This window comes from Mesoplodon mirus (genome assembly GCF_964341445.2).
Source record: "Mesoplodon mirus genome assembly, chromosome: 2".
Taxonomy (NCBI): domain Eukaryota; kingdom Metazoa; phylum Chordata; class Mammalia; order Artiodactyla; family Ziphiidae; genus Mesoplodon; species Mesoplodon mirus.
Window position 1 is genome coordinate 126,629,725 of NC_138977.1, and position 27,425 is coordinate 126,657,149.

The following is a 27,425-nucleotide window of genomic DNA, read 5'->3' on the forward strand; positions in this document are numbered from 1 at the left end:
TCCATCATTGGATGGTCACCTGGCAGGGCTCCTTGGAACTTGGCCGGTTCTCATGTGCATCATCATCACCTGTTTGCATGACTCCATCAGCCTAACTGAGAAGAGAACCCCTGGTCATCGGGGTGCCTTCCTCTCCTCTTCGTGGACCTATCCCCACAGCTCATGGCTTCTTCTGGACGTACTGACTCTTCTGAGAAGCAGCAAAGCCCAAAATCCTGTGAGCGGGAGAGCAGCCCACAGGGCCTCTTGCACATCCACGTGGCACAAGGGTGTCGTGTGGCCAGGGTGTGCCCTCACCCAGAGGTGGACAGAAGACTCACTGCAAACTGGAGTGAATTTAACATTTAGACAAGTCACAGCAGGTCACCCAAGGAGAGATGCCTCTTCTTCCTTCGCTTGAAGGTCAGAAGAGCACACGGCTTTCCTCCCACCTGATGTGGCCCTGCTTTGGGGTCCCTGGGGGAGGTGCAGCCCAGAGGCGAGGCCAGACAGCAGGACCTTTGCCCTCTTGGCTGCTCTGGCCTCGCGCCCCGGGCAGCCCCTTGTGAGCTGGGCTGGCTGCCTGGGGGCGGCTTTGCCTACATCCGTCCAGGCTGGGGCAGGAGCCAGAGCAGACCCGGTGATGGCCCCTCCTCTGTCCCTTCGGAGCCTCCACCTCAAGTTCTTACTGCGTCAGGCTGAGGAAAAGCCAGGATGGGACCTCAGCCAAGGACGGGCCCCCTGGGCCGCTGCCCCCAGCCTGCAACACCACATCCTCAGCCACATGAGAGAGGACCAGAGAGGGAGGCCGAGGGAAGGGCAGCCCACTCACCTCAGGTAGGAGCAACGAGGCCCTTCCTTCCATCCTATGCTGAGGGCAGGCGGGGCAGGCAGGCCCCCACCCCACTGCCCACCAAAATGTGGTTTAGAAACCACATTTCTAAATGTCATAGCCCTTCTAATGGTATCCCTGAGGTCAGGGGGCACAGTGCCCTGTGGTCTGCTCCGGGTGGGCCCTGGCCCCGCGGTGGGCAGGGCTCTGTCCCGGTTCCCTCCTGGCTGCTTCGGCCCCCAGTTTTTTGGGTTTTTTTAACATCTTTATTGGAGTATAATTGCTTTACAATGGTGTGTTAGTTTCTGCTGTATAACAAAATGAATCGGCTATATGTATACATATATCCCCATATCTCTTCCCTCTTGTATCTCCCTCCCTCCCACCCTCCCTATCCCACCCCTCTAGGTGGACACAAAGCACGGAGCTGATCTCCTTGTGCTATGCAGCTGCTTCCCACTAGCTATCTATTTTACATTTGGTAGTGTATATATGTCCATGCCACTCTCTCACTTTGTCCCAGCTTACCCTTCCCCCTCCCCGTATCCTCAAGTCCATTCTCTATGTCTGCGTCTTTATTCCTGTCCTGCCCCTAGGTTCTTCAGAACCATTTATTTTTTTTAGATTCCATGTATATGTGTTAGCATATGGTATTTGTTTTTCTCTTTCTGACTTACTTCACTCTGTATGACAGACTCTAGGTCCATCCACCTCACTACAAATAACTCATTTTGTTTCTTTTTATGGCTGAGTAATATTCCATTGTATACATGTGCCACATCTTCTTTATCCATTCATCGTCGATGGACACTTAGGTTGCTTCCACGTCCTGGCTCTTGTAAATAGAGCGGCAGTGAACATTGTGGTACATGACTCTTTTTGAATTATGGTTTTCTCAGGGTATATGCCCAGTAGTGGGATTGCTGGGTCGTATGGTAGTTCTATTTTTAGTTTTTTAAGGAACCTCCATACTGTTCTCCATAGTGGCTGTATCAATTTACATTCCCACCAACAGTACAAGAGGGTTCCCTTTTCTCCACACCCTCTCCAACATTTATTGTTTGTAGATTTTTTGATGATAGCCATTCTGACTGGTGTGAGGTGATACCTCATTGTAGTTTTGATTTGCATTTCTCTAATGATTAATGATGTTGAGCATTCTTCCATGTGTTTGTTGGCAATTTGTATATCTTCTTTGGAGAAATGTCTATTTAGGTCTTCTGCCCATTTTTGGATTGGGTTGTTTGTTTTTTTGATATTGAGCTGCTTGTAAATTTTGGAGATTAATCCTTTGTCAGTTGCTTCATTTGCAAATATTTTCTCCCATTGTGAGGGTTGTCTTTTGGTCTTGTTTATGGTTTCCTTTAATGTGCAAAAGCTTTTAAGTTTCATTAGGTCCCATTTGTTTTTTTTTTTTTTTTTTGTGGTATGCGGGCCTCTCACTGTTGTGGCCTCCCCCGTTGCGGAGCACAGGCTCCGGACGCGCAGGCCCAGCGGCCATGGCTCACGGGCCCAGCCGCTCCGCGGCATATGGGATCCTCCCAGACCGGGGCACGAACCCGCATCCCCTGCATCGGCAGGCGGACTCTCAACCACTGCGCCACCAGGGAGGCCCCATTTGTTTATTTTTGGTTTTATTTCCATTTCTCTAGGAGGTGGGTCAAAAAGGATCTTGCTGTGATTTATGTCATAGAGTCTTCTGTCTGTGTTTTCCTCTAAGAGTTTTATAGTGTCTGGCCTTACATTTAGGTCTTTAATCCATTTTGAGTTTATTTTTATGTATGGTGTTAGGGAGTGTTCTAATTTCATTCTTTTACATGTAGTTGTCCAGTTTTCCCAGCACCACTTATTGAAGAGGCTATCTTTTCTCCATTGTATATTCTTGCCTCCTTTATCAAAAATAAGGTGACCATATGTGCATGGGTTTATCTCTGGGCTTTCTATCCTATTCCATTGACCTGTATTTCTGTTTTTGTGCCAGTACCATACTGTCTTGATTACTGTAGCTTTGTAGTATAGTCTGAAGTCGGGGAACCTGATTCCTCCAGCTCTGTTTTTCTTTCTCAAGGTTGCTCTGGCTATTCGGGGTCCCAGTTCTCTTTGTTCAGAAATTGGACAAAGCCCCCTGCCCTCCTCTCTGGTGCAGAATGCAGGGGAGTCTGGCACCCACGGCTCTGCCCCCTGCTGACTTCAAGGGCCGTCTGTGACCTCAGGAGCCCCAGCTTTTTGCCAGGACTCACCCCTGGGGAGACCAAGGCTCAGGGACAGGTCGCTGGGAAGAGCCCAGAGGCAGGCCCTCGTTCACCAGGTGCGTCCACCTGCCGGCCGTGGGGCCACCACTTCTCCCCAACACCTCTCACTGAGGCCCATGGGCTCTGACACACCCAGCCTCTGGGCACTCTGCAGCCAGCTGTGCCAAGGGCTGCCTGCCTTCTTCTCAGCTGGTCACGGGACCCTGCATCCACCCACGCTCTCCGGAAAAGCCTTCCCTGGTCTCTCCTCGCAGCATCTTCAGCTTCTTTGGCTCCTTAGGTGGAGATTTTCCCTCTGGACGACGCTGTGGTGGGAGGGCTCACCAAGGAGAGGCCAGTGCTTGCCCTGATCTGGCCAGATGCCCCTCCTTCCCACCCACCCCCATCCCAGACACACCTTCCCACCATGTCCTGGTGCCCGGGGCCACCCTCCTGCCAGGACCTGCGTGCAACGTAGGTGCCAGTGACAGCCATTTACACTTTAGTGTGAATTTCAGTCCCCAGTGTATGTCCCAGGACAATGTCGGGTTTAAGACTGACTTCTCAGCTGCTAAGGAGCAGAGGCCGCAGACCGCAGGTGAGCACAAGCACAAGTGATGCTGCCAAAACTGTCTTGCTGGGCAGTGACGGGAAGTGACTGCTGAGCCTGCCCCCCACAGGGTGTGAGAGGGAGAGGAGGGGCTACAGATGTGGAACCTCAGGTCAAGGCCACTCCCCCACCCACCAGCTGCGCCTGTAGCCACCTCTTCATCTCGCCCCCATTCTGGGGCCCTCCACCTGGTGGCCGTGGCTGGCTCAGGTGGCACGTGGCAGTGAGCGGGGGCAGGTGGAAACCCACCCAAGTCTTGGTGACACATTGGGTCCCTGCAAGGGGCTGGGGGCTGGCCTCGCCTCTGGTCACCTTGAGAAGATCCACAGGAGCAAGTGAGGGAGCTCCCGAGGGCAGAGCTGGGACAGCTGAGCAGCAGAATGAAGGACGTGGTGTTGGATCGTAAAGCAAAGTGCAAATGTCTGCGCGTCCACACCGATATAAAGGAACGATTGGATAAATAAATAACTGGGGGAGAAGAGACAAACTCCCGGCAGAAGAATCCCCAGTAATTCACGCGGACCCTCCACCCTCCAGGAGGGGCCCCCCGCCCCGTGTCAGGTGTGGGCTGTGCACGGCGGCCCCCTCCCAAAGAGCACAGAGTCGGGGTGTGGCAGGAGCTGGACGGGGAGAATCCTGTCCAGCACGACCTCGGCCGTGGGGTCAAGGTCAATTGCAGTGGTCGGCCACGTGGATGGCAGTGCCCCTGACGTGATGGGAGGGGGGCGCGTCCCCTCTGTGCTCTTCCTCCCAAACCGTAACCCCCGTCCAATCATGAGAAAAGCATCCGATGAACCCCAGCCGAGGGACAGTCTGCGAAACACCGACCAGCACTTCTCAAAACTGCCAAGGCCGTGAAATGCAAGGAGAGTCGGAGAAACGGTCACAGCCCAGGGGAGCCTGAGGACGCATGAGGACCAGTGTCATCTGGTGTCCTGGACGGATCCTCAGATACAAAAGGGGAAAACGGGTGAAACCCAAATAAAGTAAGGCGTTTAGACAACACCTGCGTGGCAATGCGCCGGTGGCACATAAAGTAATGGAAGGAATGACTTGGGGTCTGCAGGAAGGCTCCGTGCTGCCTGGAACTGCTTTGCAACAAGGCATCAATTTGGACAAACAAGCGAGGTGGCCGCTCACCGGCCAGGGGTTCCCCGGCTCTGAGAGGTCCCCTTCCCGGCATCCTCGCATCTCCCTGAGGATGCCGAGGGCCCCTCTCTGGCAGAGGTCAGAAGCGACCTCGGTCCTGACCCATCTCCAGGAGAAGCCAGGCACCTCGGCCCGAGGGGCTCCGTGCCTTTTCAAAGTTGCCGCTCAGCTGGGTGACCTCTGGCTTTCCCCCATCCCTGGTGACATCAGTGGTTGGGGGTTTTGCCCCCAAGGCCCACGGGAGAAGCTGGCCCTCAGAGCAGCACCTGGGGTCACCAGGACACGGGCCCCTGCAAAAGGCAGTCGTGGTGGCGTGGCCGCCGGGCTGTCGTGAGCAAAGTGCTGCGAGAGGCCCCATGTAGGGTCTATGTGAGGGTGCATTTGATGTTGATTTAGCAACATATTGAATGGGCAGGCAGGTGTGTGTCCAGAGAAGGGAATAGTCAGCTGGGCTATGTTCTCTGGGAAGGCTTTGCACTTGAGCCTTGACCCAGGAAGGGTCTGCACAGGTGGGAAGGATTGGAAAGGAAGTCCAGAAGGGGATGGGGGAGAAGGGGAGGCAAGCAGAGGCATCCTGGGTCAGGTCCAAGGTCTTAAGAGTTCGTTGACTGGTGTAGAGGCCCCTGGATGGCAGGTGTAAGGTGGACCTGAAAGCCCAGTGTGGCCACCATATGGTGCCTCCTGACCCTGATGAAAGCCGTGGTCCTCCTCAGATACGTGTGTGAGTGTGTGCGTGCGCACACACACACACACACACACACACACACAGAGTCTTGCCTGTGAGGTCAGACACTGCACGGTGGGCCTGGGGACTGGGGCGGGGGGGCGGGCAGGAGTCCCGTGACATGTTAGAGACTCCAGCCACCTGGGCAGGGGTGGAGAGAAACAGGCCACTGGAAGCTGTGTCAAGACGTGCCCGGCACAGTGGTGCCGCCTTAAGTGAGCGTCCTCGGCTGCTCTGGAGTCCGAGCAGATGAATGTAAAGCCCCTGCTTCCACCATGCTCCGCTGCCCCTGGAGATGGATGAGCCGCAGTCGGCAGAACAGATCTGAGGTTTTCTTTACATGCCCGTGGGTGTGGTCTCCCCGGGTGCAGGAGTCTGGCCTGGCGTGAGGCTCCAGAAGGCTCTGTGCTGTGCTGGAAGGTGGCAGCTAAGAGAAAAGCAGGGTTCACACCCCGACGAGGGGAGCAGTCATCTACCTGAAGCTCCATCCATGCTGAGAGGTGAAATTGGTGGAAGATGCCCAGGAAGATGCTCAAGCTGTAGTCAGCAGCCCCCGTGTGGCCTCAGCCTGGTTCAGGCCACTGGCTGTGGTCTGCTGAGCCCACCCCGACCCGCGGGCCCCCCTTTGCCCTCAGCGCACCCCTCCACCAGGCAAGAGCGTCCCACACGAGCCCGTCTACTGCGTCTCCCCCCATTAGCCCACCGCCAGGTTGGGCCCAGCTCTCACTCTGCCTCATCACCACTTCACCTCAGGGTCCTGCGGCTCCCAACCGGGGGTATTTTCAAGTCAGGGGTGTCCGTTTCCTTTTGCCAAGCTGTCACATACGCGGCAAGGGTTTCCTGGGGCTAAAGGGGAGGAAATGCATTGTGCCTTTGCGTGTCTCGCTAAAAGGAGCCGTATGCCTTTCGTGCCGTGTTCGACGCCCGTCACCCCCTGTGCACCATCCCATTCCTCAGTAGGTGTGGTGGGGGGCAGGGAGGATCAGCGGGTGACCACGGCTGTCTAAATTTGTGACTTGATAATCCAACCTTGTTCGCAAAGCAGAAATGACAATCCAGACGGGATAAAAATCGGGGCCAGAATCAGAGGACTCTTTCCATTTACCTGGGCAAAAAAATTGCTTTATTTGGGAACACGGCAGCTGATGAATACCAGTGGTTTCTTATTCTCCTGTGGCTGATCGAATTTTACTCAGTGGCTTTTCAGGACAGATGTAGATGAATTCTAGCCCTTGAATCCCGATTCTGAATGGCTAATTTGTGAATTCTCCAAGAAATCAGCGTCTTTTTACCCAAGGATACTTAGGACGTGGGCGTGGGGGGATGCTTACTTTTGGTGAATTTGTGATTTTCTAGATTCCAATGGCAGCCACGGCAGAGCAGCAGTGGGCTGTGCCCGCCCCAAGGAGAGGGAGCTCTGCCGACGGCCAGGCCAGACTTGGCAGGAACTGGGGACCAGCACGGGCTCTGCCCTGGGCGTACCTGTGCCCTCACCATGGGGCCAGCGAAGGGGGTCCCTCGAGGTTGGATTAACAAGCCGTGGGGCCCACCTGGAGGTGTCAGTGAGGGTCTCTCTCCCTAGGCAGCAGGTTTGGGTGGCCCTGCCAGGCAGTGGAGAGAGGGGCTCACTTTCATGCTTGAAATGCTCTCCTCTGCTTTTCCCTTCCTGCCTTCTCTCTGCCGGCTTTGCTTTCCCGTCTGGAGGCAGTGAAAGTGGCCGGAGCACCTCCAGCCTCTCCGTGCTCTCAGACAGCAAGCCTCCCCCCTCCACCTACCAGCAGGCTCCTCGCCACTTCCACGTCCCAGGTAGGCGCCCAGGACACACGGCCGCTCGCCAGGCAGCCCGTCTGTCCGCCCCTGAGCTGTCAGGGCAGGGGGGTGGGAGCGGGCTGCCGTGCCTCTCGGGGGTGGCGTGGTCCCCGAGCCTCCCCATCTCCCTCACCCCTAAATTCTGAGATGCTTTAAAAGTCCACAAATGGGTGTGCGCATCCCCAAACTGGCGCGTGTTTGAGTTTCTCCCGAATCTCCACAAAAACCAGGGAGGCGTGGCTGCCCTCCTGAGAATGGGCTGGAGAGAGGGACTGAACGGGTCACAGTCGTCTCTGGACACCCGCTCCAGCCGCCTCTGTCCCTCTGCCCCCTTCACACGGCGGGTGGCCTCGGGGCTGAGCAAGGCTGACGTGCAGTGTGAGGCCTGGGTGCCAGTCGCCAGGGCGGGTGCCAGATCCTTGCTGGGGACTCTAAATCTGGGTGACGGATTGCTGCTGACAAAAAAGCGGTAGAATGGAAACCTTCACAATTTGCTTGCTCACCCTGCTGTTCTCTCCTTTTTTTTTTTTTCTTTCTTCTTTCCCAGACACTGGCGTCAAAGATAACATCTATAGGAAACCCCCCATCTACAAGCAGCATGGTACATACAGTCGGATTCCTCTGCTGCTGTGTTTGCCCTGCATGCCTGTCAGTGCCTTTGCTTCTGAATGCTTCCTGTTGTTGTGTTCTGATACATGATGGGGAGGGTACCTCGGAGGCCCCGCAGTCTAAACATTAGGTGCAAATTTGCCGGTAGGCTCCTGAGAGGCCCCTTCATAAATTACAACAAAGGGTGTGTCCTACTAAGGACACCTCTGTGTGTCTAAACCCGGGGCTAACACATGTGGGCCGGGATGGGGATGGGGATTTGTAACCAAGAGCTGGTCTCGGTGTGTGGCTTCAGGGATGCTACTTTGAGAGAGGCAGCCAGACTGACTTTAGCCAAGATGATGAGGGACGGAGGTTCTTGGACCACAGTCTGAGGCAGCCCGGTCTTTGTAAAACAGAACAAACCAGAATCAGTCATTTATTCCTCCATGAGAATTTAAGTCCTGTGGTTTTTTTGTTTTTGTTTTTGCGGTACGCGGGCCTCTCACTGTTGTGGCTTCTCCCGTTGCGGAGCACAGGCTCCGGACGCACAGGCTCAGCGGCCATGGCTCACGGGCCCAGCCCCTCCGTGGCATGTGGGATCTTCCCGGACCGGGGCACGAACCTGTGTCCCCTGCATTGGCAGGCAGACTCTCAACCACTGTGCCACCAGGGAAGCCCAAGTCCTGTGTTTTGAGAATTTCTGATGATAGAATAAATGACTTAGCCTTTGGTTAAAGGAATTTCTTGCATCAGCAAATAGGGGCTGGAGATGCTTGGTTCCAAGGGCATCTCTCGCCCCCCAGTTTCCCTCTCAGAGGTGACCAGCCACCTCCGCTCCACCTGAGCCTGCAGGGGACAGGTGCACAGGGAGAAGAAGGCTCCAGGTCTCACCTCTGTTTCGTCCCAGAATTTCTGGTGATTTGGGGCTTGTTGCTTCACCAGCCTGAGCCTCTGTTTCCTCATCTGCAAAACAGGACCGACTCTCCACTTGGCCCTTTTCACAGGCTGGTTGTGAAGGCCGGATGGGATAATGAACGTGGAATCATGTTCTAAACTGTCGAATGCGGTACACGTGATGGGGATTGTTATTAAGACACTAGAGAGATGGGAAGAAGAATCCCCATACTTAAAGTCCTTGTCCAGATGCACCCAAAAAACAGCCGCGTCCCCCGTTGACAGCTGGATGGACGCTGTTGGGTGGAATCTATAAAAGTGTGTTTTCTGTGACTTACTGACAAATCCGTGCTCTAGTTGTGCAGGCTTTGTGTGCTTTATAATTTTCTCCTTGACTGCAATAGGCCCTGTGCTTTGTGTATTTCTTCCTCTTCCCAAGAAAGAAAAAGATGAATGGGAACTCCTGGGTTTCCAGAAGGCGATGCCTTTCACCGTTGCCTCTCAGTCAGAGAAGCAGGGAGCACAGATCTTCCCGAGGGATCAGAGAGGGAGGGACGCGTAGACTCCAGGGCCCTCAGAGGTGGTCCAGACTAGCTCCCTGTGTTACCAGTGGGGAAATTGAGGCACAGGAAGGAAGGAGCAGGCACAGAGCGGTGTCTTTCAATCATGGCGCCCATACTGCAGCCAGGAGGCTGTGCGTGCTGTCCGCGTCCACGGGAAGGACTGACTGACTTGGCCTTTTATCAGCTGCTAGCTAACACATCACGTACACACACAGGGTCGGAGGGCCAGCCCCTGGGAGGGGAATAGGCAGTAAATCAGATTAGGAAATTTCTCACTAGCATCTGACAGAGCCCGATCTAAGACAAAGAACTTCTGACAGTAAGGCCCTTAACCAAATCGTGCAGTGGAGATTCGGTTTCCCTTTTTTGGCCATGCCGTGCGGCATGCGGGATATTAGTTCCCCGACCAGGGATCGCACCCGCGCCCCCTTCAGGGGAAGTGTGGAATCTTAACCACTAGACTGCCAGGGAAGTCCTGGTTTACTCTTACCAGGGGCAATCTTTGTGTTTCTTTTTTAATCTGGATAGAAACACCTCTTCTATCCAAAGGCAAGTGAATTCCTCTTTGACTGAACCCTGAACAATGACCCAAACCCTCTTAACATTCTAGAATGTGGGTTTACTGATTCTTTTATGAAATAAACTTTATAGAGCGCCTCCTCTCTGCCACGCATTCAGCCACATCGTGGGGATGAAGATGAATACAGTCTGCCCCTGCTTGACTATAAATGGGCCATGAATGAAGTGAGGGCTCATGGGTGCTGTGTAGTCCTCTCCACCAGCTTTCCTTAGACAACTGTCAGTCCATAACTGATGTGGGAATTCCCTGGCGGTTCAGTGGTTAAAACTCCGTGCTTCCATGGGAGGGGTCTTGGGTTCCATCCCTGGTTGGAGAACTAAGATCCCACATGCCGCGTGGCATGGCCAAAAAAAAATAATAAACGAAGGACACAATGGATGTGATGGGATGCATTTGATTTCCAATAGATTTGAGACGTCTTAATTTTACAAGATTTGCCCCATCGAGCTGGACCATATCCGGGCAGAAGGGCATTGGGGTGGGGGGCATGCATGTGTGCATCATACATGTGTATGAGCATGTGTGTGTGTGTGAGCATGAGTGACTGTGAGTGTGCATGTGTGTGTTAAAAGCCCACGTGCAGCCACCACCCCCCCATCTCAGCAAACTGACCGTCCCCTCATCTGTCAAGGGAGTGAGGCACACACCTCAGAATCACCTCAGGAGAACCCATCCTTTTTTTTTTTTTTTTTGCGGTACGCGGGCCTCTCACTGTTGTGGCCTCTCCCGTTGCGGAGCACAGGCTCCAACACGCAGGCTCAGAGGCCATGGCTCACGGGCCCAGCCGCTCCGCAGCATGTGGGATCCTCTCGGACAGGGGCACGAACCCATGTCCCCTGCATCGGCAGGCGGACTCTCAACCACTGCGCCACCAGGGAAGCCCAAGAACCCATCCTTTTAATAGCCGGACTTTCCAGAAACAAACTCCGGGTGATGATGTTGAGTTCCTGGACCATTTAATTAGCTTAAGATAATATTTTCAGTGAGTTTTAAATTGTTATGCTTTTTAATTAATGTGTTTACTTTTCAACGTTTTATTTCCAACTCATCAAAAGTTGTCATTTTTTGCTTTGTTTTTTTAAATTAGCAACACTCTTCTCTGGTGCTCTAGTCCCATTGCTGTTTTTGGGAAATGAGCCTCCAGCGTGAGGATGGTCAGGCCTGGGGACTCAGCGGGGGTGGGACCCCAGCATTGAGGACGAGGGTTAGGGTTAGAATTAGCAGTCAAATAGCTGCCACTGAATGCATGGCGTGTGCTGGGGTTTCATCTCAACACAGCCCTGAGGCAGGTATTATTATAGACAAGGAAACTAAGGCCAGGGACGTAAAGTGACCCATCGATGGCCAAGTCACACCAGGGCTGCCTGACCCCTGAACCCACCACTCTTATTTTATATCATTTTGCATCATTAGAGACCAATAGTATTTTCTTAGACTACCTTAGTTCCAATTCTACTCGGTTCCAATTTAATGGCTTCAAAAAAGAATGAGAAAGAGAAGAAAGGAAGCAAAAGCACTGAATGGGAAATAAGAAGGAAGGAGAAGAAGGAAGGGAAGGAAGAACCACATCCCGTCGGGCAGAGATGCTGCAGGACCAGCAGAGGGCGCTGGACGGGCTGGGAGGTGGGGTGCGGGGGACCTCCCACCACCCGCTAAAGGTCCAGCTGCTGTGGGGACCTTTTTGGTGTCTTTCGAACGGTCCTGAATCAGTTGCAGTGTTGAACCCAGGATTCTTTGTGAGGCAGACAGGATTCCAGCCGCAGCCGCTCCCCTGCCAGCTCTGTCTCTCGCTCTGAAGAACGGGGTTCTGGCTTCGAGGGGCTCTGCGTGAGGCCCCGTGATGCTGGCACAGAGCGGGGACTTTCCTCTCAATGGAGTGAAGCTGGCGCAGTTTTTAGACTGTTTTAAATGAATTCAAGAGGAAAAAGTAACGCTTCCCCCAAATTTCCCAGGAAGCTGACTGTCCAGCTGCAGGGACAGACGTTTTGTTTCCTTGGTAAGCGCATATGAGCTGTCAGATGGCAGTGTGTGTGGAGACGCTGGCCCAAGGAGCAGGGCTGACGTCTCACCACCTCCCACACCTGCAGACAGTTGGGGGCTCGCTCCCACCTCCCAGAGCTGCCCACCCACGCCAGATGGTAGAGGCAACCCATGTAGCCTGTACTTTTAGCTCTTTCTTTTGCACCTGGTTTAAGACGGGAATGAATCACATCTCGTGTGTCTCTGGGATTCCTTTGTAGTGGGGTCGAGTCTCATTTTGGTTTGGGGATGGGAGGAAAGGGAATGGCCCTGTATCCAGAAAGAAAATGAGAGACCTCCCACTCTCATTGGGACGCTCCCTATAAAGGTCCCAAGGGATGCAGGGAGTTGGACGTCAGCCTTTCCCAAAAGGGTGCTCACTGGCAAATACTTTCCAGGGCTCGGAAGGAGCTGCCTTGTGTGATAGGAAAGATACATGCAACTCGATTTCTCTGCTTGTCCTGAATTGATCTGTCTTTTCCTGAGACTCTGAAACGGCATGTTACAAATTAGCTGCCCGGTTAGCCTCTCGTTTTATTCCTACTATTCCAAACGTGTAAGCTGAGCTCCCCATCATGTGACAGCACCTGCGTGTTATCTCATGCGATCCTCGTAAATTGGAGGGGGGTGGGCGTCATTTGCCCATTTTACGGATCAGGAAACTGAGGCTCAGAGCTGTTAAGGAAGCAGCCCGAAAATAACACAAAGCTCCGGCTTCCTCTATTTTCCTAGCCATGCTCCATTTCTCGAGAGAATCTGTTGGGTGTTTTGCGGACTGGCAGACTGGGGCTCTGGAAAGCCCTTGGTTTGATCCTGGTTAGTTTGTGCACACCTCGTGGAGCTGGTGGCGTTTGCAGAGAAAACTGGCTAAATCTTGGTGGGATATCCCCCTTTTTGGAGGTGGGGCCCTTCTTTAAGCCCTGAGGTAGCTCTACAGGCAGAGTTTGTCTGGCCCAACGTGCTCCCCGAGGCTATGGAAAGTCCTCGGACCCAGGAGGGCCGCTGTGATCTGAACTCCTGGGATCTCACATTCCCAAAAGCCCTTTGGTTGGAGCCACTTAATTGTTTTAGCATTTGCAAATTACCCCAAGTGTGGCTGTCCATTTGGTCCATTCGGGGGCCTCTGTGGTCTGTTCAAGGATCCAGCTAACTTACTTGTACCAGCAGACCTGGCCCTGGAGGCCTTCTCTGGGCTGGACAAGGGCAGTGCTCTTAGAGCTCCAAGTAGCCGCCAGCCCGATGTCCCTGGGGCGACCGCACAGCTGCCAAGAGTCCCGGCTGATGTATGGTCAGACGCTCAAGGCTCCACTGCCTGGCGACAGCCATTGTCCAGGAAACAGGAGAGCCTACACTGACGGGCATGCGTCCCTCTGAGCCCCCTGCTCCCCGCCTCTCCTGCACGGTGCCCCGCACGCAGGCTTGTCATCAATTTGCCTCTGCAAGTAGACACAGCAGGGTTTTTATCTTCACTTTGAAAACCACTGTCTCTCCTGGGAGAGGGAGAAACAGGTAGCCGTCGGGAGTAATGAAATGTCAGTGTATCCAGAACGGTCTTCAATTGTGGCCTTATCTTGTCAAGGTCCTGTAGCCCAATCCCCAATTTCCAAGCTCTCGGGCCTGATGTCAGTCTTGTCCTTGGTGGTGCACAAGGCAGGGTGCTCCAAAAGGCTAGAAGGTCCAAGCCCTCCGCAGGCTGCAGGTAAGGAGCCCACCCTTGGCATGTCCTTACTATGGCCTCGGTCTCTGTGGCAGGTGGCGAAGGACACTGGGGTCTTTCCTTTCATCATTCCTTGCATGGGGTCAGTGATTTAGCTTGGGAGGCACAGGATGGGTCTTTACCGAACTGGATGCTGAGAACTGTCAACCTGCCCTCGTGTGATTTATCTCATCATGCTTGGTTGGAGATAATGTCAGCCTGACTGGGTGACAACCCCCCATCCCAAAACAGGCAAATGGAGAATACAGACACCTCTTGACTCAGCTGTAGATAGTCTGCTGAATAACAGACGTTTGCTTGCTCTGTTACATAGAGCACACCTCTGGTTGTATGTTGTACCCTCTTTACTGCTCTTCGTGGAATTCTCCCAGTGGCATAGCTCACTCACCTTTTTGTGTTTTGCGAGCAGTGAGGCGGGGCAGACAGAGGAAGGACTTAGAGTCAGACTGCCTGGGTTCAAATGCCAGCCTCTGCCACCCGCTGATCCATGATCTTGAGAAAGGCACGTCATGTCTCTGAGCCTCAGTCCTCTGATCTGTGAAATGGGTCATGTGGGGATGAGCAGTAATGTCCGTGACGCACCCAGCTGAGTCTGACCCAGTAGGGGCTGGATCACCGGGCCCTTCTGTTCCGTTGACCTTGGAAGATAGAAAGTATGTTCTTCGAAATGCCAAGTGGCCGCAGGGTGGTTGGCTGGAATGTAAATGAGGCATCACTTCACACATCTGCTCTTGATTTAGCACATCCTGTGCAAGGCCCCAGGCACTCCCCAGGCCACATTCCTGCGGGGACCTTCGCCAGCTGGTCTGGTTCCTCAGCCCTTAAAAGTACGAGTGCTGGCGACTTTTCTTTGATTATTTTCCATTTTTGAGCATGACTGTGAAGTGGGAACTGACACATGGAAACCCAGAATCTATGGTGCGCTGACTTGACAGATTGATTTTTCCCTTCCAGCCGGGAGGCGATCAGATGGGGAGGACGGAAGTTTCGACCCGGATAACAGGAAGGTAATGCAGGGGCAGACCTGGCTTTGTGGGGACTTCTCCAGCTTGAAGCCTCAGGCTCCTCCCCTTAAGTTGTGCTCCTTAGGGATTAGGCAGGGCCACATGGAACGGGGACCAAATTTAAGAGGTGGTGCCACCAGCCCCCTTACAGTTAGGACTAGCACATCTACTCCCGAAGTCCTCATTCTATGCTGTGTAACTTGGTCATGGTTCTCTAACCAAGGAGATGTCTGAAAAGAAAGGAAAACAAATCAAAATGCATATTTTAGGGTTTGGCCCATGGGCTGAGTTTGCCCGCCCACCCTGGCTCAAGAGGTAAGACCCCCTTTGCTTGTCTTTAAGGAAGGTAGGTGTGTGTGGAAAGAGCCCAAGGCTGGCTTACCCTGCTGTCCCCTTGTGAAGCCATGTGGTCCCTGACCTCCCTGAGCCTCAGTTTCCTCCTCTGTAAAGTGGGGCAGTGCCACTGCAGGTGACCTCAAAATTCACTTCTGTTTTTTTCTCAGCAGAAGACCAACTGGCTGATTCTCAAGGGGGACGGAGACACTAGGACCAACTCTCCAGACCTAGACAGCCAGTCTTTGTCCCACAGTAGCGGGACTGATAGAGGCCCTCTCCAAACGATGCCAGGGGACAACATTTACTCACGTGAGTGGTTCTTTTGAGCAAGGAGCTGTCAGTGTGGCATGAAAGTCCTTACAGAAAAGGGGCCCACAACCTTGAGCCAATTCCCCCCAGATCTAAGCCTTGCTCATTAAAAACTATGAGAGCAAACCCACAGACAGAATGGCAAGCCCGGTAGGAAGCAGACCAGTAGCCGTGTGCTGGCTTCCCTTGGTGACACCCTGATTCAGCCAGCCTGCTGCCCAAGGGCCACGCTGGCGTCTCCCGGAACTCTCCAGAGCTGGCAAGAGGGCAGAAGGCCAACTCAGGCTCCTGGGCTCCTTTGGGAAAAGGGCTTGCAGGCTGCCAGGCTGGAAGCTGAGGGCCCGTCTCCCTCCGGAGCGGACAGGAGCATGGTCCAGGGGGGCGAGTCCAGACTCGGAGCCGAGAACGGCATTATCGTGTCTCCTGTGCTCATCTTGGGCAAGGGGCCGGGAGCTGGGACTCCAGATCCTCAGGGAGTGCAGGCAACAAAGACCACATCTGCCTGATCCGGGGGGTCGTGAAGCTGCAGTAGGCGTGACCTTCAGATGTCGGGCGAAACTCCCCATAACGTTCTTCACGTCCAGAGGCTGTAAATTATAGGCAAAAACAACAGCAAGCTGCCGTCTAATGCCCGCAGTAGACGGTGGGCAGAGTCTTTGGGTCTCAGCAGCTGTGGGTGGGTTTCTGTGGACAAGCTGGAGGCTTAGGTTGGAAGCAGAGGCCAGGAGGGGATGGTTGTGGACGTGAGAAAGCCGAGGAAAGACACTGGCTTTGCCGTTAAGACAGACCTGAGTTCAAATGTCGGCTCACCACTCGCTGGGCCTCAGTTTCACCTGCGTGCCTGGCGGGGTCGTTAGAGACCCGAAGGAGGTGCCACGTGTGCAGCCAGCACTCGGCCGGGCCCATAGTAGATGCTCATCGTCATCATCATCACCATTCTCGTGACTGTAAACTATCTCACAAATGAAAGTGCATGTGTTCCGACGTGGGAAGATAGTGAGAAGCGTGGAGACAATCACTTGTTAAAGAAGACGTCTAAACAGAGAAAGCGTGTGTTGTTTTGTGTGTGATCTCTGTAAGCAGATGTCTGTGTGCCCCGGGCCCCGTCCGCCTGGGCCTCTGCTCTCTAAATAGGATCCAGAGCCAGAGCACAGGGTTGACATCCCCGTTGGAAGGTCACACCGGAGAGTCCCCCAGAGGGTCTCGTCCAAACGGAGGCGTGCTCCTCCTGGGGAGGGTCTGGAAGGGCCGAGGCAGGCTGCCCGTCCCACCAGCAGCAGAGTGAGGGGTGAGGGGTGCGGGGTTGGTTACGGGAGAACCAGTGGGCAGGCTCTGGACCAGGCAGCAGCAGCCAGTCCTCCAGCCCTGCTCTGCCTGGTGATGCAGGACTTGCATGTGGCCCCCAGCCACTGGCCTTGACCATGGCCTTTTCTGTTTTGCGTTTTGTTTTCCCTAATGCAATTGAGTTTGGAAGGTGGAGTGCTCCTGCTTTGCCAGCCCCACAGCAGCCCCCATGCCTTGAGGGCACCAAAGCGTTAGCCCCGGGACTTGAGAGCACCCAGGAAAGGACTATCTGGGGTCCTCAGGGTGGTCTTTTCTAGCTTCAGTCCTTCCCTTGCTGGGAGGTGGGTGAGCCTGCATCTGCAGCTCCCCGCCCTGTCTCTCCTCAGGGGGGCAGCTGCTGTCCCCAGGGAGTCCCACTTACCTTCTGGCCTGCCTGTGGCTTGGGGCTTAGGGAGGTGGGGACACCATCTGGGGAGAAGCCTGGGCAGGAGACGGGCCGCCCCGTGGGGACCTCTCTGTGCCGCGCTGACCCGTTCGTGTTTCCTCACCTCTGTGTGCTGCTTCCTCATCTTCACGTGCTGGACGAGGCGCCCTGGGGTCGTCCCAGGCATCCCCCAGGCAGTAGACCCTGTGAGACCCGGAGGCTGTGCGAGTGTTTTGGCCAGTCATACACCTTCAAGGTCTGTTTGTCAACCCTGTTCCTTGCTGCTGTGTCCTGATCACAAGCTGCAGGTGTAGCCGTGGATGTGAATGGACCGCCTCCCATCCAGGTGCACCCGGCCAGCAGGAATTGGAGAGCCTATGCTAGAATTCGTGCTCTAACTGGGGCGAACCCTCCAAAGTACAAACAACCTGCGTGTGTGTGTGTGTCCTCCTCCTTCAGGGATGCGGGCTCACGATGACCATGACAATGGTTCTGTCATCCCTTTGCTTTCTACACATGTTCTGATGTCAGTTCCTCCGAATGGGAAACCCGCTGTGTCTAACAATTGTAATTGTGCCTTATTTCTGTCCTGGTGACATCGCCTTGTTTCCCAATGTGCATGGAAATAGCAGCGAGGACCCAGGCTGCTGGTCGTGCCTAGGTCAGGCGTGCCTTGCTATCTGCCGGCCTCTTGAGACATTTGGACGGGATGAGCACACTCTTAAACTGAGAAGAGAGGGGTATCCACCTTCTTTTCTCGGGTTCCTTCCAATCTCACCAAGTAGCCCCCTATTATGAGTCCATCGACACCAGTTTCATTTGCAAACAAACGTTACTGAACAAAGTGTTTGCATGTGGCAAGGCACGTCTGCCTGCATCCCTGGGACATCCATCTGTAGCGCACCCAAGGAGGGTAGGATTGTGACACTCAACACAGTGGGCGCTCAATAAATGTTTGTTGAATTGAGATGCACTAAATTCAACGGGTATTTATTGAGCACCCACTCTGTGCCAGACGCTGTGTAGGGCGCCAAAGGGGAGACCGAGAAGACAAGAGCAGCCCCTGCCCCAGAGACGCATGCAGGGAGCTGGGACAGGCAAAGACGCCATTGAGAGCAAGTTCACATGCACCCTGCCGCCGCCTGCCTGGGGTCCTCCGTGAGCTCTCAGGGGTCAGGCATAACCTCATCCCACTCATGACACCATCAGCACATCTCACCTGAGACTGAATTCATCATTCAGTCATTCATCCACCCCTTCATCAGACATTAACTGAGCAACTACTATGTGCTGAACACAGTGCTAGGCAGCGGAGAGGAGGTGGTGAATATGGCCCAGTGCCTGTTCCCCAGGGAAGCAGACAACTGACAAACCAGTGTGATATCCCTCTCCGCTATGGCAGTGGTTCTCAGCCAGCACTGTCAGCCCCTCCGAAGGAGCAGTCATTGAAATACACATTGTATGATAGACTACTCATTTTCCTTTATGCTACACTTAGGGCATTATCTGGACTATGCATGTAGTAGGTTATATTATTGATGAATCTGATTTCTGCACAGGAAAGGGATGGTATTGATTTTCTGTTACAAGAAGAGGGTCTTGAGCCTTACAGGATGAGATTCACTGCCCCAGCAGAACATGAGGTGGTGTGGGCCCCCCTCCCCTGGTCTAGACCCTGTGGACCGGCCTGCTGCTGCTCTGGGTCCCACCTTCCTAACACTTCACATCCTGTCCTCCCTTTTGAGGTTTCCCACATCCACCTCCAGGTGGTCACAGGTGTGCTGAAGTAAGACAAAGCCCCAGGCCAGCTGGAGACCCTTCTCTGAGGACTCAGTGACCCCTGGAAAGGACCCTACCCTTCCAAAGGGAATAAGGCCCTTCCTCAAATCCCAGCACGTGAGGGGAATTAGGGTGGGCTTGGAGGTCGGGGTGAGGAAAGCTCCACATTAGAAACCAAGGCAGTGCAGATGATTGGTCCCGTGGGGACCACTGCACGCCCACCCTGCCTGTGCTTTTGCTGTTTTATGTCACCCTCTGTGTGTCTGTCCCCATGGAGTCCCATCCCCTTGTCTTCGCCTGCTGCCCACCCAGTCCGGGCCTGGTCTGGAGCTGGGATCCGAGATTGCTTCCTGGGTCACCCACCCCCAGTGCCCACCAGTGTGATGCTCGGGAGACAGCACCTCTGTTCCACTCTTCCTTCCCCGCTGGCAGGAGGAAAGCGGGTTTGAGGCCTGGCCAAAAGTGGCTTTCCTCACCCCCTGTTAAGTCCTCTGGAGTTTCCAGGCAGGTTAGTCCACGGCTGAAAGAGAGAGAGACCTGATTCGCTGTCTGCCAACCCCATGAGAATTTTTGGGGGTTGGCAATCCTCAGTCTGGGCATTGGGACCTGAGGACCCCAGGGGCAGAATCTACAAGCATCACACTGATGGGACCTCAGTCCTAGCCCTCATTTTTGGACAAGCAAGAGAAGGCCCAGAGACAGGGTGTGACTGCCGAACAGGTCCTGGGGCCAGAGCAGAGGCCAAAGGGACAGCACCCCAACCCAGGAGCTGACGGTCCAGAGGAGGCGGGGACATAGACTAAAACCACGTTAGAAAGTAAGTCCTATGGCAGGTCGGGGGGCCAGACGCTGCTGATGGCTCGGGGAAGGGAGATGCTAAGTGAGCAGGCTTGAGGGCTGCAGGCTTGAAGGGGTAAGTGTGGGAGTGAGCCCTCCTCACAAAGGTGAAGCCTGGCTGCTGGGCTCTGGGGGAGGGCTGGAACCTGGGATGCACAGGGTCACAAAGGGCTTTATGGGCCTTGGGAGGGCTCGGCCTGGCCTCCAAGTGGAGGACGGACCTAGGGGTTCTCAGCAGAGCCCTGGTCGCCTCTGACTGAGGTTTCAGCTGGACTGTCGGGGTAGGACGGGAATTGCCATCATCCAGGCTAGGGGAGGGTTCTGGGGGAGGTAGTCTTTTGGGGATGTCCTGGGGTGTTCTGAGAAGCACGAACAGCATGCACAGAGCTTTGAGGCAAGAAGCAAGGTGGCAGTTTGGGAAACAGGAAGCCAGTGGGGAGGCGGGAGAGGGCAGCCAGAAACAGCTGGTCTGTGCGTGATGCTGGGAATTTTCTTCTCTGTCTGCTGGGGCCTGGGGTCGGTGCAGCAGGGCCGTGAGCAGATGAGGTGATGTGTTTTATGTGTTTAAACACGGACGGGCAGCTTTGCAGAGGATAGACAGGAGGCTGCTGGGCCGGGGCTCAAGGGACTGGGGTGTCCAGATAAGCCATGGGGAGGCCCCCCTGAACAGTCTAGACAGCAGGACTGGTGCAGGCAGTCGAGGAGGGGCGGGGCAGGGGGGAGGGCGGAATCAGGAATGACCCTGGGCATCCTGGCTCAGGTGGGTGCAGGCACCTCTGTTCACAGCTGGGCAGGAATAAGGTGGGTTCTTCATATTGAGTCGGGAGGCTGAGACGCCCAGACAGAGCTGCCGGGCCGTGGACGGATGGGCTGGGCACGCAGGAAAGGATTCTGGGCTGTAGGCAGAGTCACAGGGGTCCTCGGCTCCCGGATGGGCCTGGGGGCATGGGGGTGGGTAACCTGAGACCCAGGCCCTCCCCCAGGTGGGTTCCTGAGCTGTGTTACTTCTCAAAAGGGTTCTGAGGCCCAAAGAAACTGTGACTCTCCTGCTCAGCGCCTACCTCACTCCCAGTCCTCAGCCTCTGTTTCCCATCTCCATCGGACGTGGTGGGGAGGATCAAGAAAGTGTGGGCAGGGGGAGGCCCAGGGATGGAGAGAGCCCGACCAGCAGAGGGGGTGGGGGAAGGCTGGGAGGGAGAGGCCTGAGGGAGCTGGAGGGCTTGCGTCCGGCACCCGGCATCCAGCAGGTGGCTGGGACTCCCCTGGGGCTGAGACTGCTGGGGAGGGCATGGCCCGCCTGGCCTCCAGCTGGAGGGACAGAGTGCCCTCTGCCCCCTGCTCACATTCGGCCCCAACAAGAGCAGTGAGTGTTCCAGACGTCGGGGAGGGGACGTCGGCCCAGGAGAAGCCACCTCCATGTGCGAGAGGGGGGCACCAGGACAGAGCCCTCTGCCGTTCCCTGGGGGCTGGCTGGGACTCTTCGCTTTTAGCAAAGGTCCCTGTGCCCCACTGATGGGCAGGCTTGCCCTCAGCTGGGGAACTGGACAGGGTGTGGCCTCAGATTTGTGGGCAGGGGCACAGGCAGTGCCTGAGACCCTCAGGTGTCCGGGGGAAGGAGCCCCCATCCCAGGTCACAGCTCTCAGGGCCTCCTCTGCCCAGGTCTTGAGGTGCTCTCACCCACCTGGGAGCTCTGTCTCCCCTCCTCCGACCCCCGCCGGGAGCACCTTATCTATGACCCTGTGTGTCCTTTCTCCCCGGAGGACTGTTAGCTCCTGGGGAGCAGGGTCCAGATGGGCCCCCCGTGCCTCCCCCTGTGCCCACAGCAGCCCCCCAGTGAGTGCCCATGGGGCGGTGGGTGCCCAGGTCTTCCCTGAGCAGAACCTTCCCTCCTACATGGGCCCCAGCACGATGGGGGGTAAGGGGGAGCTACAGAGTGCATGAGATCACGTGAGGGGTCAGCAGAGATGGCTAGATGCGGGTGCGATCCCGCTGGGTTGAATCCTAGCCTCTCACTTGCTATGTGACCTTGGGTACGAGAGCAAACTTCTCTGAGTTCGGAATCGCCTCGTCTGTAAAAGTGGGGATGATCCAGTCCTCCTGGCAGGCGGCACCTGGGCTTTGGGGCTCAAACTTGGGCATCCTATGGGCTGAGCCCCAGGGTGTCACACAGAGCTGGTCAGGTCCACGAGCCAGCCATGGTGAGCCTTCAGTGGGCCCCTCTCGCTTGCTTCTGAAGCCTGAAGCTCAGACGGCCCAAGGGGCCTCCTGTTCATGTTCCTAGGGGCTGAAGGGGGTCCCAGCCCCTCCTTCCTCAGACGGGGATGCCAAGGCTCAGAGAGGGGACCCTAACCTGCACAGGGCCACGCAGCTGCAAACTTACATATTCACACATCAGTGGACTGAAAACCGTTCACCATCCTGGTGAAACTGACGAAGATCTGCCCAGGGAAATGGCTTCCTGACTGTTGTCCACAAAGCATCCTGGATGCTATGAAGAGCCATGTGCCTGTAGCTGCACCTGGAATAGTCATCCACCTGCAAGGGGCCTCTCCTTGCCCATCCGTCCAGTGGCTCCTCTAACCTCTGACAAGCCAGCCCAGAAGACGACAGACCCAAGGAGACCCAAGATCAATCCCAGCAGAATGCTGAGGGCAAGGTTGCCACAGGTGGGCTTCTGGGAGGAGGTGACAGGGAGCCTAGTTAGGCTGAGCTTGGACATGGGGCGTGGGCAGGTGTCCAGTGGTTACAGGGCCTGATACAACTCGGGGTCATGAGTACCCAGCTGCCACCTGTCCAGGTCCAGCACACCTGCCTCCCCCCTGTGTGCCTTCTCTCTCTCTCTAATACACACACAGCACACACTCTTAAGGCCAGCCAATGCCATATGCCAGGCAGGTCCCTAGAAGACTCCCACACCTGCAAACCCTCACCAGGGCAGAGCTGCTGGAGCAGACAGGGTTACTGGTTCCCGATGCTAGGGTCCTAGGAGATTGTCTCATCCTCTTCATGAGTAACAATTTGATATTATACAGGTCACTTAATTTCACTAGGCCTCAGCTTCCTGAAATGTAAAATGGGCTCATGTGTAATGCCTTGGCTTGTGACAGTCAAGAAAATCTCTGAATATGTGAAGGGACCTTTTAAACGGGTGGTTCTCAATCTTGGCTGCACATGGGATCCTGGGACCTCTGAAACCTACTGATGGCTGGTCCCATCCCAAGAGAGGCCAATTCTAATGGGTCTTGATAGCATCCCAGGGATGTGATACTGGAGACTCCTCTCTCCCTGCTGTTTCCCACTCAGTACAACTGAAAAGCCCAAGAACAATAGGGCAGACAATCACAGAACTCTGGAGGGTAGAGAGAGGAAGGTGGACTGGCCAGAGACCTGAGGACTTGAGGAAACATGCAGGACCAGTGTCTCTCACCTCCCATGCAGTGGACAAGGTGACCAAGTAGATGACTGCCCTCCCTGGTACCCAGGAGAAGGCCCACTGGCACCCAGCAGCCTGGAGAATAGGCCCAGGGAAACACTCTCCATCCATGGCTGGTGTCTCCCACCCCCACCTCGGGGTGCAGGGCAACCAGGGAAGCACCTTTCACCCCAGGTTGCTACCAGAAACACCAGGTGGATGCAGCAGGCCAGAAGAGCACTTTAACGAGCATTCTGAAAACTAAACTGACTTCAGACTCACAGCCCATAATAAGCTATGCCCCACATGTTAAACCTAAGCACAGTGACAGCCTGCTGACATGGAAAACTTAGCTAGGATCCAGGTCTCCCAACATAATATCTGAATATCCAGGATGCAGTGGAAAATCACTCATTACACCAAGAACCATGAAGATAACTATTTGAATGTGAAGAGGCAATCAACACATCCTAACACTGAAAAGAATCAGATATTGGAATTATCCTGAGAAGGATTTTTAAGGCAATCATCACAAAACTGCTTCAACAAACGATTGCAAATACTCTTGAAATGAATGAAAAAGAAAAAAAATCTCACAGAAGAAATACAAGTTATAAAAAAAGAATCCAATGGAAATTACAGGAAAGAAAAATAAAATAACCAAGATTCAAAAATTCACTGGATGGGTTTAATAACAGAATAGCAGGATTTGTCAGAGGAGAGAATCAGTGAACTTGAAGATAGAACTACAGAAATTATCCAACTTGAACAGCAGAGAGAAAATAGCAGAAAAGAATGAACAGAGCCTCAGAGACCTGTCAGACAGCACTTGTATCACTGGAGTCCCAGAAAGAAGAGAATGGGTCTGAAAAATATTCAAAGAAATAATGCCTGAAAACTTAACAAATTTGGCAAAAGGCATAAACTTAACATGCTCAAGAAACTGAGTGAACCCCAAGTAGAATAAGCTCAAAGTAATCCACACCAAAACACACCATAATTAAACTTACAAAAACTAAAGACAGAAAAAAATAATACGGAAAACAGCCTGAGGGAAAAGACATATACTCCCTACTGGGGACACCAATGCAAACGACAGCCAATTTCTCCCCAGAAACCATGGAGGCCAGAGGAAGATGGCATGTATTTAATGTGCAGAAAGACATTTGCTGTGGATGTGAATTCTATCTTGGATGGAAAAATCCTTCAGGAATGAATGGAAAATGGGGACATTCTCAGACAAAGGAAAACTAAGACAAGTTTTCACTCGCAGATGTACTTGGCTAAAGGCAGTTCTCCAAACAGAAAGGAAGTGATAAGAGAGCTCAGAAATTCAGAAAGGAAGAACATCAAAACAGGTTAAAATAGGGGTCAGTATAACAGACTATCCTTCTTGTGATGAGTTTCTTAAATCATTGACGATCGAAGCAAAAATTATTACATCATCCGATATGGAAGTTCAAGGCAGGTAGGAGAAAGAGCGAAGACAGTCATAGTTGATGAGTGAGGAAGATGAAGTGGCCTAAGTGGAAGTAAGGTCTCTACACCTACTGTGAGACCAGAGGCCGGCAGCCTGAGCACAGGGGATTTTAGAAGCTGGCTAGGTGATTGCAGTGCATCCGGGTAGAGAACCGCTGATTTAGAGCAGGTAAGGCTGGAGGTGAGGGCATAGTCGTTCTCGGGGCCCTAAGGGTTTCCAAGCCTTAGTGTGTATCAGAATGCCCTGGAGGGCTTGTAAAACACAGACCGCTGGACCCCAGCCCCAGAATTCTGAGTCTGTAGGTCTGGGGTGGGTCCTGAAAATTTGCCTTTGTAGCAAGCTCCCAGGCGTGGCTGGTGCTACTTATTGGAGACGCCACTTTGAGAAGACTACTCTGGCATCCCCGACTGATCAGGAGCTCCTGGGTCTCAGCTGAGGGTCCCTTAGATCCTCAACCTGACAGCCTCACATGCCCAAGTGTGCCTGGCTCTGGGTATAAATTGGGAAGCAGGTGTGTCCTGGAGGGACCTCAGGAGTGTAAGTCAGGAGGCCCTTGTCTTGTGTCCCAGGGCTGGGTGACCTTGGGCAGGTCCCTCTGTGTCCCTGGGCCTCAGTTCCCCTTCTGTGACATGGGAGGAGCTGGCTAGGTCACTTACCTGGCAGAGCCCAGGGCAACCAGGAAGGGCAAGGGATACCCGGCAGGCCTGGCCCAAGCATCTGGCCCCGCTTCTCTCTCTCCAGCTCCGCTCTCCTCTGTTTCACGTATCGGAGTTTTCACATAGATTTCCTGTGACAAGAGGGCTCCTTGGCTAAAACCAGTTTGAGAACCCTGCCCTTCATGTTGTGAAAGGCCCTTCCTGACCCACATCTGGAACCTTCCCACAGACTACCCTGGGACAAACAAGTCCCCGAGGCAGGTCCCCAGCTGAGGCCTTTCCTACGGGTGTGACCTGTACAGAATGTCTTCTCTAACCCTCCACCCCACAAGACAGGCGCCTGGATCGACCAGCATCCTGTACTCAGAAGCGGGCCTTCCTGGAGTGGGTGGGTGGGTGGACGGACAGGCAGTTCTGTGCACAGCGCCCGTCTCACCTTTGGAGACTCAGTCCTCCGGTTTACAGCCTCGTGAACACAGAGGGATGGGACCCGCTGTCCCCTCTGAGCCCTCGCAGGCAGCCCGGTGGCTCCCAGGAGCCAGTGCTATTGCCTGAGCTGGGGGGGACAGGGACCCCCAGGTGCAGCAGACATGGCCCCTGCTTTTACTGGAAAGACAGTTCAGGCAGCCGGGAAAGGCCTCCTAAGGGTGCTTCTAAGGGTGGTGGAGGTCCCCTGCCCCTCCAGGGGGCCCAGGCTGTGCCCCTTGGCCTCCCTTCTGGGGCACATCCCACACTGACTTCTGAGCCAGGAGTTTCCGCTCTGCTTTCTCCAGATGTGGCATTGAAGTGGTTAATTGGGGGGTCTCAAAGTCCTGGGCCCCCCAGAGCAGCCAGGGATGTGATCAGTGAGGGAGACCAGGTGTGGGATTCCCACAGGGAATCCAGGGCCCAGTGTCCCAGACTGGCCCTTTGAGAAGCTAGAAATTAGGATTTTAATGTGAAATCCTCCAATTGCGAACAGCTCAAGGGTTTTGAAAAAATAGTCTGCAGGCCACCTCTGGTGGTGCTGGGCCTCCGCTGGCCGCCTCTGGCACAGGATGGCACAGCCCTACCCTGCATGGGGGCCCCTTCCTCCCTCTGCCCCCTGCTCTCCTGGTCAGCTAGGTGAGGAGCTTGGCCTGGTGATAGAGGCTCTTTCAGAGGATGCAGGTGCCTGCCAGGCCGGGTCAGGCTCCGTGATGTTTCTGGTGTCATGGGTGGGCTCGGGGACGTCACCACTTCCTGGCTTCATCCTCAGTCAGTGCCCTGGGGATAGAGGTCTTGAATGAGGCAGGTGGGATCTTCAGGGCCATCCCATGTCACCTGCGCAGCCCGCCGACCTGGCTGCGTGCATGACAGCTGTGCTGTGTCTGTTTCAGGGTTCCCCTATTCCAAGTCTGACCCTGTCCCAGGACATGGCAAGAATGGCTTGGACCACCGGGTAGGTACTCGGCCCCGCACGCCCTCCCCAGCACATACATACTAACGGCCGCCGTGAGCTAGGGCGGCTCCCACAGCTTGGTGACCACACGGCCAGGAGGATGGGCCCTGGGGACCCTGCTTACCCACCCACATCTGCCTGCTGCTCTACCCAAGGCCAGACCACCACCCGGCAACACCCCTCCTCCCCTCTGCTCCCAGCCCCCAGCCCCCAGGGAGACCTCAGTGTCGGGGGGCAGGGGCAGCGGGGCCACCCAGAGGAATCAGACCCTCTTTAAGGCCCTCCTGACCGTCCTTCTCCTGTGACCTAGAGCCTAAGAAGGATCTTAAAGGATGGAGGGGTTCCGTGAGCCATGTGGGCCCAGAATCCATTCCTTCCCTGCAGCGCCCTTCCTCCCCGGGCCCCAGTGTTAGTACCATGACCATGGTTACCACTGATGATGCCCTTAGCGCTGTGACCGTTACTGGGGCCACACCGAGGGGCCGGCTTTCTGTGCCCACTCCCAGCCGAAGGCTGCTTTGACTGCCCCCTTCCCAGCTCTCTGAATCCGGGAACGTGAGAACGTGAGCCGACAGCGTGGTGCCTGACTTGTCCCCCCAGCTGGGCCCTCTTGTCTGTCCCTCTCCCCACAGCTTTGCTAGGTCTCCAGTAAGGACCCCTCAGGTGGGGCGGGCTTGATGACACCAGACCCCCTGCCAACCCTCTGACACACACACACACACACACACACACACACACACAGCCCCAGGAGACTTGCTACCACTGAGGCAGCCTTTTCCTGGTCA

At 54.8% G+C, this 27,425-nt stretch overlaps 1 protein-coding gene across 1 annotated transcript in view; it reads left to right on the forward strand.

Moving 5' to 3' along the window:
* ABLIM2 (actin binding LIM protein family member 2) overlaps nucleotides 1-27,425 on the forward strand; it is a 154,866-nt gene that overhangs the window by 105,743 nt on the left and 21,698 nt on the right. The window contains exons 13-18 of the mRNA XM_082633098.1: nucleotides 7,230-7,331; nucleotides 7,882-7,935; nucleotides 13,561-13,680; nucleotides 14,653-14,705; nucleotides 15,206-15,347; nucleotides 26,579-26,640. Of these exons, the coding sequence (XP_082489224.1) occupies nucleotides 7,230-7,331; nucleotides 7,882-7,935; nucleotides 13,561-13,680; nucleotides 14,653-14,705; nucleotides 15,206-15,347; nucleotides 26,579-26,640 (533 nt within the window). The remainder of the gene's footprint in view (nucleotides 1-7,229; nucleotides 7,332-7,881; nucleotides 7,936-13,560; nucleotides 13,681-14,652; nucleotides 14,706-15,205; nucleotides 15,348-26,578; nucleotides 26,641-27,425) is intronic.